The following is a 19,926-nucleotide window of genomic DNA, read 5'->3' on the forward strand; positions in this document are numbered from 1 at the left end:
CTAGTTTTTTTTACCAAAATGACACAGAGGTTGCTAATCTCCAACTCCATCCAGCTAATCAGCCTCAGCCCCCACGTTTCTCATCAGGCAGACCCTGCCTTCGCTCTCTTAATGACACAATGTCTCTGTTTGGGCCATTAAAGAGAGGGAGGATGAAGGGGGGAGCGGCTGGGAGGAGCGCGAGCAGAGAGGAGAGCCGGAGAAACCGAGATAAAGAAAGTGAGAGCGCGAGACGGAGTGAAGAGAGCCGGTTGTATGAATCACAGCTATTATTCTCCAGGTGTCGCCTCTGATATACGCCTCCGCGTTCCACCAATTTAAATGGCCTGCCAACTTGGGCCTGACAAATTGAACCAGCTCAAAGTTTTTTTTTTGCCCCAACAGAAGGACAATAGCTAATGTGAGAAAAAGAAGGTTCAAGGTCCCGGAGTCTTGATTAAAAACACTGCGCAAGTTGACGGCTTTATCTCTGCTGCCAAGGTCAGCAGAATATAAGCAAAGCACGCCTGTGAAACCCAGAGTGAGAACAAACACATTTTTACAAGAAAAACTGTGTGAAGGCCGGTTTGTATTCACTGAGATCCATGTTGATATTATTGCTTTTTATTACTTTTCAGAAGAGGTTATCAGATTTGTCACAAACTCCACAGTCCTTGCCTCTTTCAGCTCAGGCTGTTCTGCTGTTGGATTGTTGTGTCCACCTGTACCTTCCTGTCCAGCTGGTGTGTAAACAGAGCTGATGACTGGCTGTTAAAGAGCTAAAAGGAGTCTGACATACATCAGGTGTCCATTAAGATCTAAATACTATCATTTTGGGGTGCTGCATACCTCACTGGGTTGAGCAGGTGCCCCATATGCAGAGGCTACAGCCCTTGCAGCAGATTTGATTCCACTGGTGGCCCTTTGCTGCATGTCATTTCCCCTCTCTCTGCCTCCCCATTTCCTGTCTCTCTCAACGGTCCTTTCAAATAAAGCAAACATGCCGCAAAAATACTTAAAAAAAGAGGTAACGCTTTATATTAAGGTCCTTGTAATAAGCATTAGTTAATAGGTAATAAGGCCCTTATAAGTGATTACAAGATGCTTATTAACATTATTATGCATTTATAAGACTATATATGTATTAATAGACTCATTATAATATAGTTAATAGCAGACTATAAGAGATTTATAATAACTTATAATAAACTTAGTTAACTGTTTGTTGATGCTTATGAACATTAATAAAATCCTTATGAGTATCTTATAATTGTTCATAATAACATTACAAACACATATATTGACTCAACTAGCCCAATCATTATGTCTTTATTAATCTTAAGGTCTGTGTAATAAGCGTTAGTTAATAGGTAATAAGGCTCTTATAAGTGCTAACAAGTATTAATAGTCTCATTATAATATAGTTAATAGCAGACTATAAGAGATTTATAATAACTTATAAGAAACTTTTTAACTGTTGATGCTTAAGAACATTAATAAAATCTTCATGAGTATCAATCTAACCCAACCATGATGTCTTTGTCATGCCTTTATTAATCTTTTTTTTGTTTGATTTATTAACATTATACTTTATTGCTCATCTACGTATTATAAGTTTACTTGTTTACAGTAAACTGTGCTTTTTGCAGGTACTGGATCTAAAGCGAGAACAATGTCTTATTAAGGCTGATAAATCTTTTATTATGCATTTGATTTTGGTTTTCAGAAAGGTGCGTCGGAGGAGAAGAGCAGACTTGTAGAGTTTCTTCTCACTTGAAACATTTTACCCTTTCGCTTTTATTTTGAAGGCAAACAGCAAAACCGGAAGTTCCGGTTTAAGCTAGCAGCTGATAGCTTAACACATGCCCATGTGTAAAATGGAGGTAGTTGCCCAACATTTTTGCCCCCGAGTAGAATTCAAACCCATTCTGGGCCTCGAAAAGAAGCAGCTGACAAGAGGAAGCGTTGTGAGACGGAGGATGACTCTTCTGGTAAGTTTAACTGCTGCTAACTAGTTAGTACAAACTCAAACATGCATAGCTAACGTTAGCCGAAGCTAGTGTAGACCTAGCCGCCTCCTGACTGTTGCTGCCCTACGGAAGCGCTTCTCTGTGTATCAGTGAGAACGTTTTTATATTAAAATGTAGTTTATTTTGTCTCCAGCTAGGCTTATATACATACAATGTACATTGTCGAAATATATAACTTCTCTCTTTCGTTGTGCACCGTCTGATATGTTCTTGACACTTTTCTGTACATGATAGCCTACTTACTGCTGTGTACATTCAGCACAGTCATTTGAGTTTGAGTTTGAGTTTAATGAAATGTGCTACATTAAGACTCTATTTAAAATGCTTGAAAATTAAACTGTAAAGTGTTATTGCAGGATATATCGAGACTTTTGTTTTTTATGTTTTTCATTAAAAAAAATGTCATTATGAAAACTCAGATGTAAATTTCCTCTATTCTCATTCTCTCCCGACCCCTCCTCAGACTCCTCAAGCTCCTCAACCTCAGATGATGGCAAGAAGAAGAGGAAGAGGGAATTGCTTTTGATGCAAACAAGAGTGCAAAAGAGCAGCTGCGTTAAATGTTCAATGGAATTAAAAATTAAAAAAAATAAAAGTGTACTTTTTTTTCAAAGACCTGTTTTAGGTTATTTTTATACATTTTAAGTATAAAAATCATGTTGCACTTTGCAAAATTGCACTTTTTTGAGTTAAATTATTTGTATAATATGCCTAAATGTTTTAAAGGTGCTTTCTACCTGTTTTAGGTGATTTAGATTTTTATACATTTTCAGTAAAATGTCTCTTTACTTGACAGCAATGAATAAAACAATGTTGGGCTTCACTGTTGAAACATTTGTATTACTATGCAATCTTTTCTTTACATTTCATCAACCTTGACCACATGTATTGTTCATTACAGATGTGGAAGTTGTGAAAATCATTGTTAACCATTAATGAATGCATTACAAAAGATTTATTAGACTTAATAAGGCATTGTTCTCGCTTTAGATCCAGTACCTGCAAAAAGCATAGTTAACTGTTAACAAGTGCATAGTTAACTGATAATAAGGGCATAATAATGCACAATAAAAATATTTATCAGCCTTAATAAGACATTGTTCTCGCTTTAGATCCAGTACCTGCAAAAAGCACAGTTAACTGTTAACAAGTGCATAGTTAACTGATAATAAGGGCATAATAATGCACAATAAAAGATTTATCAGCATTAATAAGACATTGTTCTCGCTTTAGATCCAGTACCTGCAAAAAGCATAGTTAACTGTTAACAAGTGCATAGTTAATTTATAATAGATGAGCAATAAAGTATATATTAATGTTAATAAATCAAACAAAAAAGATTAATAAAGGCATGACAAAGACATCATGGTTGGGCTACACTCAATGTGTTTGTAATGTTATTATGAACAATTATAAGATACTCATGAAGATTTTATTAATGTTCTTAAGCATCAACAAACAGTTAACAAGTTTCTTATAAGTTATTATAAATCTCTTATAGTCTGCTATTAACTATATTATAATGAGACTATTAATACTTGTAAGCACTTATAAGAGCCTTATTACCTATTAACTAACGCTTATTACACATACCTTAGGATTAATAAAGGCATAACAAAGACATAATGATTGGGCTAGTTGAGTCAATATATGTGTTTGTAATGTTATTATGAACAATTATAAGATACTCATAAGGATCTTATTAATGTTCATAAGCATCAACAAACAGTTAACTAAGTTTATTATAAGTTATTATAAATCAATTATAGTCTGCTATTAACTATATTATTATGAGTCTATTAATACATATATAGTCTTATGAATGCATAATAATGTTAATAAGCATCTTGTAATCACTTATAAGAGCCTTATTACCTATTAACTAATGCTTATTACAAGGACCTTAATATAAAGCGTTACCAAAAAAGATATACATATATACACACAGACATACTAATCTATATATTTATATCTATAAATCGATACGATACTCAGGATCGGCATCGGTCCGATATTTGTCAAAATTTCAGAATCAACCATCGGAAAAAACAACTATAGCCCGTCCGATCCGATACCTAAGCCCAAATGCTCAACTTCAATTTCTGTGACATGCCGTAGGACACTATGGCCTCAGCAACAGCTGTTGCACGGCGTGCCGTAAGCAGAGATGCAGCCGCTGCAGCATGTGTAAGCATGCAGCGATTTTATCATGTCGGCTGTGTGGAATTACTTTGCGCACAAGAATTATTATTTATTTTATTTCTTCCTTTAGGGGAGCAGAATATTTGTTGCACAGTTTGAACATGGTGTTTTTAGATGTCCCTATTAAGCAAAGTACATCTATACAAATTAGAAGTTGCAATATTGGTATCAGACATGAAAAAGTTGTATCGAGCCATCCCTAATATATACACCCATATATACACATTTGGGGCTTTGTTATGCCTTTAATGGACAGGACAGTTGGAGGGAGACCAGAAATGGGGAAACGTAGAGGGGGAATGACATGCAGCAAAGGGCTGCAGGGTGGAATCGAACCAGGGCCGCTGCTGTGAAGACTATACCCTCTGTATTATATGGGTGCGCCTGCTCAAACCACTGAGCTATATGACACCCCAACTCAACATAACTCTTCCTTTAATGTGTTGGTATTCTTCAACTGCTGCCCTGCTGAGACAGATGCTGTTGTTGCCCAGTGTGGGCCAGAGAACTCAACAACTCTTGTCCAGACTTTCACAGCCAGCTCAGGACGAGTCCTTTGATTCCCAGATAACAGCCCCTCCCCTGTGTGGACTCTTGGAGGTGAAACTTATCAAATATGCTATAATGGCTCACGTACACCACCATGATCAAAAGTAACAAGACACGCCATGTGACTTTGAGTTCAGTGCCCACGCCATTAGTTTGGGGGTGGGGGATGGGGGGTGTCAGGTTAAAAGTTTGCTTTTGTCCTGGAACTCATCAGAAGTCCAACTGATCTCATTTAGAGAGAAAACTTTCCTGGCCAAACTCTGAGACCTGAGAACACACCTGGACCCGAGTGGGCCCCCCCCCCCCCCCCCTGGTTCTTCAGATCCACCAGCTGACGGCTCAGATAAAACCATCAGTTTGTCTCTCAGGTGTACTGCTTGCCATCGCTCCACACTGCAGATCAGATAGCTAGCTAGCTAGCAGCAGTAACAGCCCCCCGGCTGAAAAATGGATGCCTTTATCTTTCCTCCAGCACTTTCCACTCCCTGTCTCACTGCTCCACTCTGTATCTCTCCCAGCCTCTATAATAAACACAGGCCATCCCAGTGTACCTACTTCCATTGACAGGGAAAGTCTTAAAGGGATAGTTCACCCAAAATTCAAATTTCACTCATTATCTACTCCCCTCATGTTGACTAAGAGCTGTGAGAATTTTCTGAGTCCTCCGTTCCTTCTCTGAGTTACGGGGGGGGGGGTCCGCGTAGCAGTATTTGTCCATATAATGGTTGTCAATGGATACCAACTTTCTTCGTCCAAAAAGACACACCAAAAAACATCCAAATACCTCCATACTGCTCGTGTGTAATGTCCGTCTTGTATTGAAGCCCTGCCATGAGAAATTGTTCCGCCGGTCAGGATGAGCAGTGAACCGAGACACTGGGAGCTTCCGCTACAAACAAGCTCAAAATATAGACTTTTCAGAACAATTTCTCATGTCCGGGCTTCAATACCAGAGGGACATTACAGACGAGCAGTATGGAGGTATTTGGATGTTTTTTGGTGTGTCTTTTTGGATGAAGAAAGTTGGTATCCATTGACAATCATTATATGGACAAATACTGCTGCACGGACCCCCCCGTAACTCAGAGAAGGAACGGAGGACTCAGAAAATTCTCACAGCTCTTAGTTGACATGAGGGTGAGTAGATAATGACTGAAATTTGAATTTTGGGTGAACTATCCCTTTAAGTGCCTTGCAGCTGATTAGCAGCTCCTCTATATTCCACACTGACAGCTCATATCATCTCATTTGGTGTACAGCTACATCCAGTCCCCTGCAGCAATATGGTAAAAAAAAAAAAAATATCCCCAACTGTGCTCATCACACATCTACTAAATCCGCACATATTACAGAAACATCAATTTCTTGATTGATAATCGGGTTTTATAACAACATCACAACTTGATGTGCAGATATATGTGTCACGGTTTTAACCAATCAGAGGCCTCTGCGGTGCAGGATATCAGAGCTCTTAATGTCATGAATATTTCAAAGGAGATTCTGCAGAGCAGTTAAGGCACTTAAATGAAGTTGGCTTGTCACATTTAATACCGAGCTCTTAATAAGGGGGTAAATGACTGGTATTAGTTAAGGGAGCTGCAGTGGTGAATTGGATTGATGATTAATTATGCCTTTTAGAGCAGTTTAGAGACTTGAGGCGGTATTCCTGGTTCCCCAGAAGCTACAGGCAGGTCTGTTGTTCTAATTATGGCTCTGGTTCTCTTTTGATTCGGGAAACTTCACAGGGAACTTCAAAAAAAACGTCGACATCAAACTGAATTTTCCCTGCTCATACATCTACACATAAACACCTCGAGGAACATGTCTTTAGGCTGTTTGTCTGAGAAAATCCTCCCCCGTCCTGGGAATAGGATGCTTACGAGTTCAAAGTAAAAACAGCCAAGCAGACCTGGCGTAAATCAAAAAGGTTTTCTACCGTCTCGTCCCGTTGCATTAAATCTCTGTGAGGTCATTCACACGCTGTGCAGGCGTCAGTAGGCTTCACACAAAGTGAACAGCATCCTGTTACACCTGTCTCCTGTCAGAACTTCTCACAATTTTTACACCTTTTCCCAAAACTGACAATCTCACAATTGCACAGTGTGTACTGTAGTAGTGTGCATGACTCACTGTTTCCACATACACAAATCTGTCACTGGAGTAAAACACCATAAATACCCTCAAGGTTTGCCCTCCAGCCTGGCTGATAAGCACTTCTGCCTTCTAACACCAAAAGCAGGACTTTGTAGAATTTGCTCATTAAATACACTTTGGCTCGGCCTTCACTGTGCCAATAACTCTCAATGTGAACTAAATGACAGTGAACAACACCAGAGAGGTTAAATCTCTAAAATCAGAACATAACAAGCTGTCTGGGGCGACACATTTACAACAAGGCCGGTTTCCTTTCACTCAGCAGTTTTGGACATTTTAAAGCTTTTTTTCCCCCTTAATATGTTAATGTCCAGTCAGCATTTTCAGATCTGATCCACACAACCAGCAGCGGAGAGCCAATCAGGAGCAGGGGGGTATTTCCCAGTGGCCTGAGTTGATTTGATCAATGAGAACACTGTGAGGAAGAAGGAGTGGAACGACCTCACACCTGGGCCAGACTGCGCCTCACCTGTGCACGACGGCTTCCTAACTGAACAGCAGCTTTGTTGCTGAACGCAGCGCTGCTACCAGCTCAGTGGTGGCCAATAGAACTGGAACAATTGATTTTATTTCATTGTCTGAAAAGTGAGAAGTTGTGAGCAGAAAGCAGTCACGTTTCCTCCCGTTGTTCCTAGAGAGAGAGAGGCCTTGACTTGATGGCCTGTTAACTTACTGACATCATTTCTATGCCACCACTTTCCTACAGAATCAGTTCTGTGTGACAGCGGCCTGGGATGGGGGAGAATTCCCAGCCTGACTTTCTGTTTCAGTCCCTGAACACAACATTAACTGCTCAGCACTGAGACCGTCCTGCCAAGAAAAATGACAGCATCAGCACTTTTCAGCCAGATCTCAGAAAATGACACATGTTTAGGATCAAAGCAGTGCACTGACTCCTGAACAGTAATTACAGCTGTGATTTGTAAAGGTTTTATGGGGCACTGACACATGATGTCATACTTTTACTGGCTGTCAGGTTAGGTGCCATTCAAGAGGGCATGAGATGCATTTTTTCATCTCATACTTGACTGTCTGAATATGTGCTTTTGCACACTCAGGAAAACCAACCCTAAGTCACAAACCTACATAGAATCGCTGCAGCTCTAGGTGGACTGACATAGTTTTTTAGCCACCTTTACCCAAATGTTTTGGTTTTCCAGTTTGCCAAACTGTTCAATCTGTTTTTGTGTCAGTCAGAAGACCAATGTGCACATACCAAACAGACTGGTACCAAGCAGACTATGAAATCTAGACACTGTTGAACAACCTCAAACATCTATATAATTTGGTCTCTGCCAGCCTGAAGCCAGAGGGAGAGCAGATGCTGGGTTTATGACAAAACACTCAGCTCCAAATGAATGTTGGTGCGTTTCTGTTGGATTTATTAATGGACATGACAGAGGAGACTTACTACAGAGCAAACATGAGAAAAAATTACCAATGAGCCAGCTGGTATTTTTCCTGCAGGGTACGATCCTGCGTTGGAAAGTGTGTGTCCACACTGCCACACTGCTGTGTGTTTGAATCTCAGAGACACCCACACTGTAGATTCCTATTGACCTGTCTGTTCTCAGCAGCCTGGCACTGATAAAAACTGGATGAGCTCTAGGATTCAGAGTCAGAATAAATTCATTATGAAAAAGAAAAAAAAATCTGAGCTGAGTCAGCAACTCTCACATTATGAGCTGAGTTCTGAGTGTGTGTGAGGGGGTTTAGCCCGCGGAGACAGACACACTGTGGACAGAGGAAGACGTTCGGAGATCGCTCCCACTTCACGGCTCCGTCAGCGACGCTGAGCGACTGACCGATTGGCTGCGAGTGAGCGAGGAGGACTTCAGTCGCCGCTGGTAACAAGAGCTCCACATCTAAAGAAGGGTGACTAACACGGTCGCCCACCGATCGACAGCCAATCTGTTTCTCCCTCTCTCTCTCTCGTCTTTACAGTCCTTCCCACTGTCTCATATCGTCGGCCTTTTCATCTTTCAGTCGCACAGTTATCTGAGCCTTTATTAACCTTTCCTCCATCAACCCTTCCCTTCTGCCGGTCTGTTTATTCCAACTTCAGTGACTTGCTGATGGAACCGGTCTGTGTGTTATGGGCCGTTGCTCTGAGAGAGTTTTCCCCCTGATCTATTTGTTTGCAGTTTGGCTTCCCCCTGCACTGTGAGCACCACTGTTTATTTGCTCTGAATGAGAATGTTTTTTAATGATGACTCAGCTCCTTTTCAAATATGCACTTTTTCATATCTTGCTTTTTGGGTTCACTCAAAGAGAATTGAATTAAACTCAAACTAGAGCTGAGAAACATCAGTGTACAAAGTGTTGAGTTTCATTGATGCTGGATTAAGAACGAGAAACAAGTGACTGGAATTAATTAGTCTCGGGCTGATTTGTGATAATATTGGTTATCGATATTTCCAGCTGTACGTGCTACTTTCCATAATATTGTTTTTGTTTTGATATCATTAAAAAAGTTGGAAAAAGTTTTCTTATTTACTTATTTTCTTATACTTATTCTTATTTATGTACCTAGGTATGTGACAAATACAACTTATAAAATGTAATTTTCTCAACTGAAAATTTAAAATACAATAATATAATCATATTTTACAAAAAAAAAACATATAGGCCTACTGATAATATCATATATCACAATATCCGGGCAGGAGTGTATTGCAATGTTAAATTCTGCAATGCCCAGAAATAATGAGCCAATTATTCTCACAGAAATGGATCTTAAATTGAATTTATCAAGAAAACAAGAAAAACAAAAGAAAATGTTGAGTATGCAAAAAGAATCCGCAGCAAAATAAAACCTGTAGTAGAGCAGTAAAGAGGCTTTCAGCGATAAAATAATAAAATATAGTCGTAGAACTAACGGATAAAAAATACAGGCCTGTCTCTAATGGAAAGGTCTGGTGCTTTCTGCAGCAGAGGTAAACAAAACCACTTTATTAAACTGTGTATCACTGTGTGAAATTTATTGGAAAAAAGAGAATCACAAATCTGGAACAGAGATACTGTCCACTGGAGTAAATTCCTACGCTGAATCATGTTTGTCTTTGCTGTGAAAGTCCTTTAAGGTCTGTTTCCCTCTAATGATAGTGGTTCTTTTTTGTTATTTTTATATCAGACTGGATTGGATCAATGAGTCACAGCTCGATACGAGACAGAGAGAACCGGAGCCGTACTTTTAAACACCTGTCATCATTCGGCGCAGTGGCAGAGACAGTTAAAGGCAGGTAATGCAAGAAATGGGAAAGTTAGTCGTCAAGAAGTCACACAGAAGGTTAATTCATTCAGAGTGAATCTTAACTTTCCCTGCTGTATACTGGAGACACATTAATCATACACAATCATTTGAGCATTAGTGCTGCACAGCAGCATATCAGGAAACGTACAGTCTGAAGTAAAGTTAGTGTCAGCAAGAGGCAGAAACAGGATGGAACCGGGGGATTAAAGAGAATCAGAGCTGAAGTCAAAGCTGGAAGGCGCATCCTGATGTTGGAGATAAATATTATTTGTTAAACTTGTTAAAGGGATAGTAGCATTTTTTAAAAGTGGGGTTATATGATCTACAAATAGCCCCTAAGTACTTTAATTGCAGTAGAAGACTCTCTGCACTCCTCCCGTTAGCAACGCCAGCCCATAGCCCTGCCCAGAGATTTACAACATACATTGTTGTGAATGGACCCAAAGAAACGGCCTATTTTCGCGGCCTAAAAGAGGTTTTACGTGAAAAAAAATACACAGTTCCATTGTTCGCTATAATAGAATTTTTTCCAGCCCTTCAAAGTGCAGGAAAAAAGTTTCAGGTAAAACCTCTTTTAGGCCACGAAAATAGGCCGTTTCTTTGGGTCCATTCACAACAATGTATGTTGTAAATATCTGGGCAGGGCTATGGGCTGGCTTAAGTACTTAGGGGCTATTTGTAGATCATACAACCCCACTTTAAAAAAAATGCTACTATCCCTTTAAACTGACTTACCTGGGAAGACGGTTTTTCCACCATATTGTTCTGAAATAGCTCATTTGCTATTTTAGAGTCACATGAGAAGATCAGTATCATTTACTGGATGGAGGGTGAAACTTTTCCAAACCTACTGTAACTCCAAGTCTAATGACTCTTTCAAATGTAATTAACCAATCATTGGCAGCGCTAAGAAAAAGTGCTGATGACTTTAGAAGCCCTGACCTTACAGGTGTGCCCCACTGACAAACCTTTGACACACCAGCTCCTCCTCCTCTTCTTTTATAAAGTGCACCGTTAGAAATGTCCATGTTAGGTTTCGGACTGAAATTCTTTCGGCTTTATCTGGTGTGCGGAACTGAAATGGATTTACTGACCTCTCAGTGAGAAGTCAGAGACCACCCACCGGTCCTCCAATTGGACATTTCATCCCCATTTTAAAAAAACAAGATTTGACAAGCAAGACAAAGGTGAGACTCATGTTGTACTGGAACCGTTTGAAGAGTTTCAAGGATGAGTTGGTTTGGCAAAAGGGCAGTGGGAAGCTTTTCTATGGTTAGCATCTCTGTCTCTACATCTCCTCAGCAGTGGGGAACACTGTCTCAGAGGGGGCTAGATAAAGTTAAAGGACAATTCCAGGCGAATTCAACTCGGGGGTGTATGTTCCTAACATTTTAGGTCTAAAAGAAGGAATCTGTAGATTTTCAGTTTAATTGCTCCTGTTTTGCGGTAGTTGTGTCTGTCCCCGCATCGCCACGGCAGCAATGAATGGGAGCGGATGCAAGTTCCGCTGCTTAGGCTGTTTACATCCCTCAAAGCCGCAATTTTTTTCCACAGACAGCGTCAGATGGCTACTCAAACATGCACCCAGAAGTTTATTTACTTCAAGCAAGCTGACATGTTTGTAAAACTAGATCTAATTCAAAGTCTCCCGGAGTCTTGCGCGAGACCCAAGTTGCCGTGCTCGGTGTGTTCACATGCAGTCAGAAGCTCCTGTTTGTGTCATAAACACAGGAATATCAACTCTTGACTTGCTTCAAGTGTACATTTTTTTTCCCACAGACAGCGTCAGGTGGCTACTCAAACATGTACCAAGAAGTTTTTTTTACTTGAAGCAAGTCAAGAGTTGATATTCCTGTGTTTATGACACAAACAGTAGCTCCCACTGCACCTGAACACACCGAGCGTCAACTTGGGTCTCGCGCGAGACTCCGGGAGACTTTGAATTAGATCTAGTTTTACAAACATGTCGGCTTGCTTGAAGTAAATAAACTTCTCGGTGCATGTTTGAGTCGCCATCTGACGCTGTCTGTGGAAAAAAATTGTGGCTTTGAGGGATGTAAACAGTCTAACCAGCAGAACTTGCATCCGCTCCCATTCATTGCTGCCGTGGCGATGCGGGGACAGACACACAACTACCGCAAAACAGGAGCAATTAAACTGAAAATCTTCAGATTCCTTCTTTTAGACCTAAAGTGATAGGAAAATACAGCCCCGAGTTGAATTTGCCTGGAATTGTCCTTTAAGGTGTGTTTTCTACTAGCAGAGATAGGAGATGTGACCTAAAGCTTTTTACTTCCATGCTTGCTACTACTGATCTTCTCATCTGACAGGTCGAGACAAGACGAAGCAACTCCTTGAACGTACAGTATACCCTCGTCTAACGGGACATTCAGCATGCAACAACGTCCTGGTTTTAGTCAGTGCCACACTCAGAAGCAAACTAGTACTTAATGCATGAGGGCTGATAAAGAAGCTGAAGCGGGAGCAGCTCCTCCAGAGAGGTGAGGGAACGTTACCTGGTGGGAGCCTCTACCGGCCTGTCAGGGTGAACAAGCTTTCCACAATTCATGCTAGAAACAGAACAGGGGAGGGAGAGAGAGAATGACAAAAAATAATAAGAACTCAAATAAGGATGCATAAATTAAAGTCAGTCATGCTGCATGAAATTAACAGTGACAGAAATCATATCATTAAGGATAAAAAAAAGGCATAAATAAGGTAAAATAATAAGAGAGGGGAAGTACCGGTAGTTCTTACACTGGTAAAATTGAGAAATTAAAGGGATAGTTCACCCAAAATTCAAATTTCAGTAATTATCTACTCACCCTCATGTCAACTAAGAGCTGTGAGAACTTTCCTTCTCTGAGTTACGGGGGGGGGGGGGGGGGGGGGGTCTGCGCAGCAGTATTTGTCCATATAATGGTTGTCAATGGATACCAACTTTCTTCGTCCAAAAAGACACACCAAAAAACATCCAAATACCTCCATAGTGCTCATCTGTAATGTCCCTCTTGTATTGAAGCCCCGACATGAGAAATTGTTCCGAAAAAAATTAAATAAGTCTATATTTTAAGCTTGTTTGTAGCGGAAGCTCCCAGTGTCTTGGTTCACTGCTCTTTCTGTGTCAGCGCAAATCTCGCGTGATTTGCACTGACCGGCGGAACAATTTCTCATGTCGGGGCTTCAATACAAGAGGGACATTACAGACGAGCAGTATGGAGGTATTTGGATGTTTTTTGGTGTGTCTTTTTGGACGAAGAAAGTTGGTATCCATTGACAACCATTACATGGACAAATACTGCTGCGCGGACCCCCCTGTAACTCAGAGAAGGAACGGAGGACTCTCTCACAGCTCTTAGTTGACATGAGGGTGAGTAGATAATGAGTGAAATTTGAATTTTGGGTGAAATATCCCTTTAAATATATTTTCCTTGAATGTGCTTTTGTGGTCAAACAGAAAAGCTCTTTGTTCTTGTAAACACCATCTACCACCATTCATGATTACTGTATGAATTTAAAACCACACTATTCATTCCACCAATCAGGGCTTTGATCAAGCCGCCAGCCCGCCATCGCTCAGCGTCTCCCATTCGTCCAGCATCACATCTCTTTTGTCTGTCAGGGTTTCAGTCAGTCTTGCGTGTCTGTCTGCTATGATTGTTTTTCCATCTTCTTGTCTTTCTGTTGTTTGCACAATCAGACAGCTGAAGATATGTGAGCAGACTCTGTTAATGAACCAGTGAGGCGACAAGACGCCGGAAGCAGGAAGAGAGAAAATGACAGGAAGACGAAAAGAGCGAGGTCAGAGGAGCTGGATGCCTCGGCCTCTACACGTGTTAGGGTGGTGGAACAGTGGGCTATTAACACGACATCAGGTATATGCATGGAACAAGATAGTGGTGAGTTCAATACATCACAACATAGGGGGGGAAAGGGAAACCAGGGAGTCATTAATAAAAGCAGGAACTGCAGAGTGTACGGTACATCCTAATGAGTTAAACTGAGGGAAACTTTCCCCAGGGGCAAAAAAAAGCCCAGCTTTCCGGATGTGGGATTTAGGAATGTCTTCATTTAAACTTGTCAGTGAGTGACATTTGAATAGGTGCAGAGCTGTGAAGCGCTGACTCCCATTAAATCGCCTCAGGCTGCGCAGGGAGGAGAAATCAAATTTTGCGATAGGGAGAAATTGAAGCAAGCGATGGTTGAGGAGGGATGAAGGAAAACTGAGACACAGTGTACCGGGGGAAAGAGGCGTGAAAGTGAAAAAAAAATCCCACTCAAATCACAATTATTCATCCTTTTATCCTCATAACTCAAGCTCTCTTCTTATTTTGTTCCTTACACAGCGACAGCCTCGCCATATTTCCCTGTGTTACCCAAGATCTCACATCATGAATCTGGAGTTTAAGGTTAGGAGGTGAAGCTCATCAGACAGCCTTCTACAACCACACTAATAGCATGGTAATAAAGCTAATTAGCAACTTACAAACTCGTCCCACATTAAAATACAAGATTGTTCTGGTGCGACTGCTGGCATTTCCCTCAGCCACGGGAACTGCCACTGTTTTTGTTTTAATTAGCACTTGGAAAAAGTATTGGACAAAGTTGGTGCTTGAGGATAAAGGACTGAACTGACGTATAACAGAAAGTTGTGGACCAGCTAATTGCCGTCCCATGAGCCAGCAGCATGGCCAAAAATCACCATCGCTGCAGCAGAGGACCCAAAGGGCTGATGACTACACTTCCCACAATGCCTTTAGAGACTAGAAACGTTCCACACTGTGAGCTTGTGGTGAGGCTGTAATAATTTATACTCTTAAGGTCATTTTCTCAGAAGTTGTATGATAGGCTATACTGCACTGATGATGACAGATGGTGGAAATTTTGCTGCAGATAAACTTTGGGCTTCCACATTAATACATACTGTATGATACATTTTATTTTGGAAACACAATCTTCCACAATACCACCACCACTCTGCACTTTCCAAAACTGCCATAATCCCTATAGTAGGAGTTGGTTTGTTACCTTTACCTTTATTATTGGTGCATGTTGTTTTGAGATCTGCAGGGGAGAGACACAAGCTGCTCAGCAAACACAATGGAGGTGAACGGTACAGGTCAAATACACAATCCAACAACTCCAAAACACTCTCGTGGACAAGTTGTGACCTGCACATTCAAAACGCTATGAGATAATAATGTAACATTACAAGACAGAGTTGTTTTTGAGGCAAATGCAGCCAGAACTACACGGCTGCTGGGTGGAGTGTTTTCAAAAGCGCAAGTAGTTCCGTTTATTTTCTTCATGTGTCGTAATGTTACATAATTTTACATGATTATTTCATAGTATTGTGAATGTGCAGGTCACAACTTGTCCACGAGAGTGTTTTGGAGTTGTTGGATTGTGTATTTGATGAGTTTGATGAGGGACAGGCGACCTGTACCGTTCACTTCTGCTGTGTTCGCTGAGCAGCTAGCGTCTCTGCCCCGCAGATCTCAAAATAGCATGCACCGATAATTAAAGGTAATAGGTGAATTTGCCAAAATATTGAACTATCCCTTTAATACTGGGTGGGAAGCAAATCTGTGCAAACTGATGCAGCTTTAAAATAAGTATCTAAACACCAGTAGTTGTGGTAGCCTACTCAGCTTTGGAACATTTGTGAATTAATTATTAGAATTAAATGATAAAATATGAAAATTAAACTCATTTAAATAAACTGTTTCCACGGTGATTTGAACTGCACTGATTCACTGCCTAGAAAAGAGAGTGTGTGTTCTTTTCATGCGATCAGACAGGAAGACAAAAAAAACACTCTCCAAAAGAAGTGCAAGTGTTCAGTCACATTCAGCTGTGTCTGACACTGTGACACAAAGCGGTTTTATAGCTGTTACATAAGTGAGTGATCCACCATCTCTGCGCTGCTCCGGGTGAAATCTGAGGATCTGAAAACCGTCCGGAGCCTGGAGGGCAGCTTAGAGTCTTTGCTCCTTCATTTTCAGATTTATTTAAAAGTTTTTGAAGGAAAGGAGAAGATGTGGAGATGCTTAAAGGCTCATGTGGCACAAAGATGCCTTTGTATCAAATCAAATAAAGCCAGCGTGTGAGCAGAGCGCACAAATAAATAATGACGCACGATTGGCCCCTTCCAGAAAGACACCTCTGTCTCTTAAGAGCAGTTGTCCTATGGTCTGTGCCCACAGAGCCAGCAGCAGCAGGCGTCAGGTGGTTGGACTGTTTCGTTGTGCCATCACAAATGACAGACAGACACAAGGAACTCTTAGCAAAACAATACAAACAAAGATGAAACAGGCACATTGCTGTTGTTGTGTCCTGTGGTTGCCACGGCCACGTTTGGCTGGACGAGGGGCTCTCTGCACCTGCTGCAGTCTGGTATTTTATTCATTTATTTAAAAAAGGACAATGTACATTAATAACATCAGTTCTTTTCTCTTTTTAAGGAAGAGAAAAGAGGAAGCCCAACTTAAATGTACCGGGATTAGCAAGTATCACCTTCATGTGCGTCAGGAAGTTTTCCGGCCTGAGAAATCGGGAGCAACTTCTCAGTGAAATGAACGAAATATGGATGAACATGGTGTCTGGCTTCATTAGACATTCCCTGCATGCAAGGCTGCAGTTTGTCAGCGACCTACTGTGCTGCATACACAACATGTGGTGGAGACTTTGCTGGCATGAGAATCATCATCACTCAGTTCAGATGTTTGTCTGTGGATCGTCCAACTTTAACACTTTTACTTTTGATGGATTTAAACAATTGTCTCCAGTGAAAGTTTGCTGTATTGGCTACAACAGCTCCTATGTGCCGTACATACAACTCAGACTGGATTGCTGGGAAAGTGAAGAAAATAAACAGGTTCTAACTTATAAGTGGACTAATGGAGGTTTAAGTCCCGATTCCTTAGAAAGTTATAACATGTCTATCATGTCAGTGATTTCAGATCTAAGCTGGGGAAAGGCACAGTGGTAGTGGTTCTCCCTGTGCTCTCCCAGGCATTCTACACTATAAAAAATTAAAATCTGGCAGCAGGGATTCCAGAAAATGTCTGGTAAAAAAATGACTAATGATGTAGAATGAAAACAAAATGTAATTTTTAGAAGTCGTTTTGGCTGACTTCTTGTCAGCCGATGGAGTTAGCAGTCCCCGTCCTCGTCCCTACGTCACCACATGCACGCAAATCCCTTGGCTGCACACACAGAGAGGACCGCCCCTTTATGCCGATCTCTCTCCTCATTGGATAAAGGTTGTAGGATACAAGGAAAGTTTTCTCCTCGGCTTACAGCAGAGCAGAGTGACTGACAGACCCGTGTTTCAGACCAAACACTCTATATAAGTGATTGCTGTCGGAAGATAGAACTATTTAAGACTTAACATAAATATTCCGCTTACTTCTGCTTTAAATAAAAACAGTTTGTCAAAAACAGGAGAAAAAAAAAACTAACTTAAAACAAAACTTCTCAAATTAAATTTCACACCTTTTACAAGGATGAAAACGAATGAGCTAAAAACTATAAGAATGAGCTGGCAAGTTTTATTCAAGCAAGAAAACTTGTAAAAATGTATATGATCCCATTACTGTTTCATGATTATGATTTACTTCTCTCTATTTTTTTGTTCTTTTTTTTTTTTTACAGTGTAGGTCCATTGGCAACTCTGCATTACCTATAAAATCTCTATATATCAGCCCTCTGACAGACAGGCGACCTGTCCAGGTAAGTCCTGCCCTCTCCCTATGTCAACTGGGATTGGCTGCAGCCCCCCCACCCCACCCCACCCCGTGGTGCTACAAGGCTAAGCCGTATAGCTGATGGGTGGATAGATGGATGATTAAGCCAAACTAAAACATTACGCTTTCTATTTTGAACACAGCCACAAACACAAGGCATCTGTGTGTCTGCAGGTCTAATAACATTCATCATGCATGTGAGTCACTCCAACCGAATTTGAACACGACGGCGTTTGGCTCTGGCTCATCATCTTCCTGCCAGTTGGTGCCGAACAAGGTGAAACTCTCATTAGCAACATTGCTGCAGTTAAAACACCTTGCCTTCCCCGTTACTTTCTCACCTCCACTCGGCTCAACAAGTTTAAAAATACAAGCCGTGCACACCTCATTTACATAACTCACGGGCACGCACACACACACACACACACACACGTATAGAGTGCACTTAACAGGAGTGTGACAGAGGAGATAATTGGGAGGAGAGATGAATAGTGTGTGTGTGAAAGCGATGGAGAGTGGGTGTGTGAGAAAGAGAGAGAGGTGGTGCCACAGAGAGAGCCGCTCCACTGAACTTGTTAGCAGTAAAATGGTGAGTGTAAATGTGTGTGTGTGTGTGTGTGTGATGGGAGGCTTGGTATCTCTGCTGCATATTCAGAGACAGGAGAGGATTGAAATACCATCCTGACGCCTCTTTTGGAGGTGGAGCGTGTAATTGCGGCGGTTTGTTTGTCTTCCAGAGAAGCAGCGGCCCCTAAATTTCCTCTCAGCTGTGTCTGCCTGACTTTTTGGTTGTTTTCCACTTTGTCTCCCGGGGAGCAGAAAGCAGTTTCTTTGTGAGAATTGACTGTGTCGTCCGCAGAATGGATCCAATCGCGGGGTTGATGGGTTGGGAGCAACCGGCAGTCAGTCACTCCGACAGCAGGGAGAGCGAGGGAAGAGGGGAGGAGGGGGAGGAGGGGGGAAAACAGTCAAAGAGATTTCCTGTTTTGGTTTGTGAGTCTGAGGCAAAGCTGCCATAAACAAACCACAGAGAGAGGCAGGGGAACGAGACAGAGGAGGAAAAGAGAGGAGGACGGTTTAAGAGGCAGACACAGCAGACGGCTGAGGAAGAGGAGGGCAGATGAAGATGGACGTGTCAGACAGAGAGATGCAGAGGAAACAGTCTAATCTGTGGTGGCTGATCCTTTGTGAGTCACACACACACACACACACAAACACACACTGCAGCACTGTAGAACCTGTTCATGCAGAGCCAGGCTGTCCAGAATAAAGGCAGAGCAGCAACACTTTTTCAACACTTTTTTTCCCCCAGACACAATTCAAATGTATTTATTCTCTGAAATCTTGAGAATGAGGCAACGTCTCTACAAGCTGCTGCGGCGGAGCGAGACACATGAGCAGTCAGATGGTCGACAGGTTGTAAACAAACCCAACGCCGGAGGAAATGCCGCTTCATTTATCATTTAAAAACAAGAACGTCTTTCATTTTCAAAGATGTCTGGACAGAACTCAGGCATAAAATCATCAATTTGTTTTTTGTTGTGCGTCGTTCTCCAACACCAGATTCACAGTGTTTGTTTGATGCCTGCCTGCTGTGCCGTACACGGCTAATTTGGCCAGAAAAGCCACAGCAGCACAGTTCCACCTGGTCCAGACGTCCACTAAGACGGTCCAAGCTGAGACATAACAGATGGTGATCATTTCACACTTCCTAATAAAGTTTTTCTCTTTCTCTCTGAGGTCTGGTCAGCTTGTGTTTCTTGACCTTGTCTCCAGATCTCTAAAGTGGACATATTATGGAAATATCCCTTTTTGAAGACTCTTTAACATACAGTATATTTGGGTGTTTGTCTTGCTTTCCGGCCCCCAGAACGTGAGAATTGACAAAAAAAATCTATAATGTTCAGGCTCCCTAAGTTGAAGTCCCTCAGTTGTCTTCCAGTGATGTTACTAGGATTCGAATTTGCATAATACCACCCCTACCTGGAACTCTATTATTGCAAAATTTACA

The 19,926-nt window shown here is 41.5% G+C and overlaps 1 protein-coding gene across 20 annotated transcripts in view; it reads right to left on the reverse strand.

The window, feature by feature from the left end:
* Nucleotides 1-19,926, reverse strand: part of LOC146963083 (pleckstrin homology domain-containing family A member 5-like) — a 263,786-nt gene that overhangs the window by 55,479 nt on the left and 188,381 nt on the right. For 15 of the 20 annotated variants that reach the window (XM_085769261.1, XM_085769263.1, XM_085769251.1 and 12 more), the window contains one exon: nt 12,684-12,737. The exons of the other annotated variants lie outside the window; for them this stretch is intronic. In XM_085769261.1, coding sequence (XP_085625387.1) covers nt 12,684-12,737 — 54 coding nt within the window. The remainder of the gene's footprint in view (nt 1-12,683; nt 12,738-19,926) is intronic. 20 annotated transcript variants of the gene reach the window in all.

Source organism: Trachurus japonicus, chromosome 23, assembly GCF_045865225.1.
Source record: "Trachurus japonicus isolate A0001 chromosome 23, Traja_1.0".
NCBI lineage: Eukaryota > Metazoa > Chordata > Actinopteri > Carangiformes > Carangidae > Trachurus > Trachurus japonicus.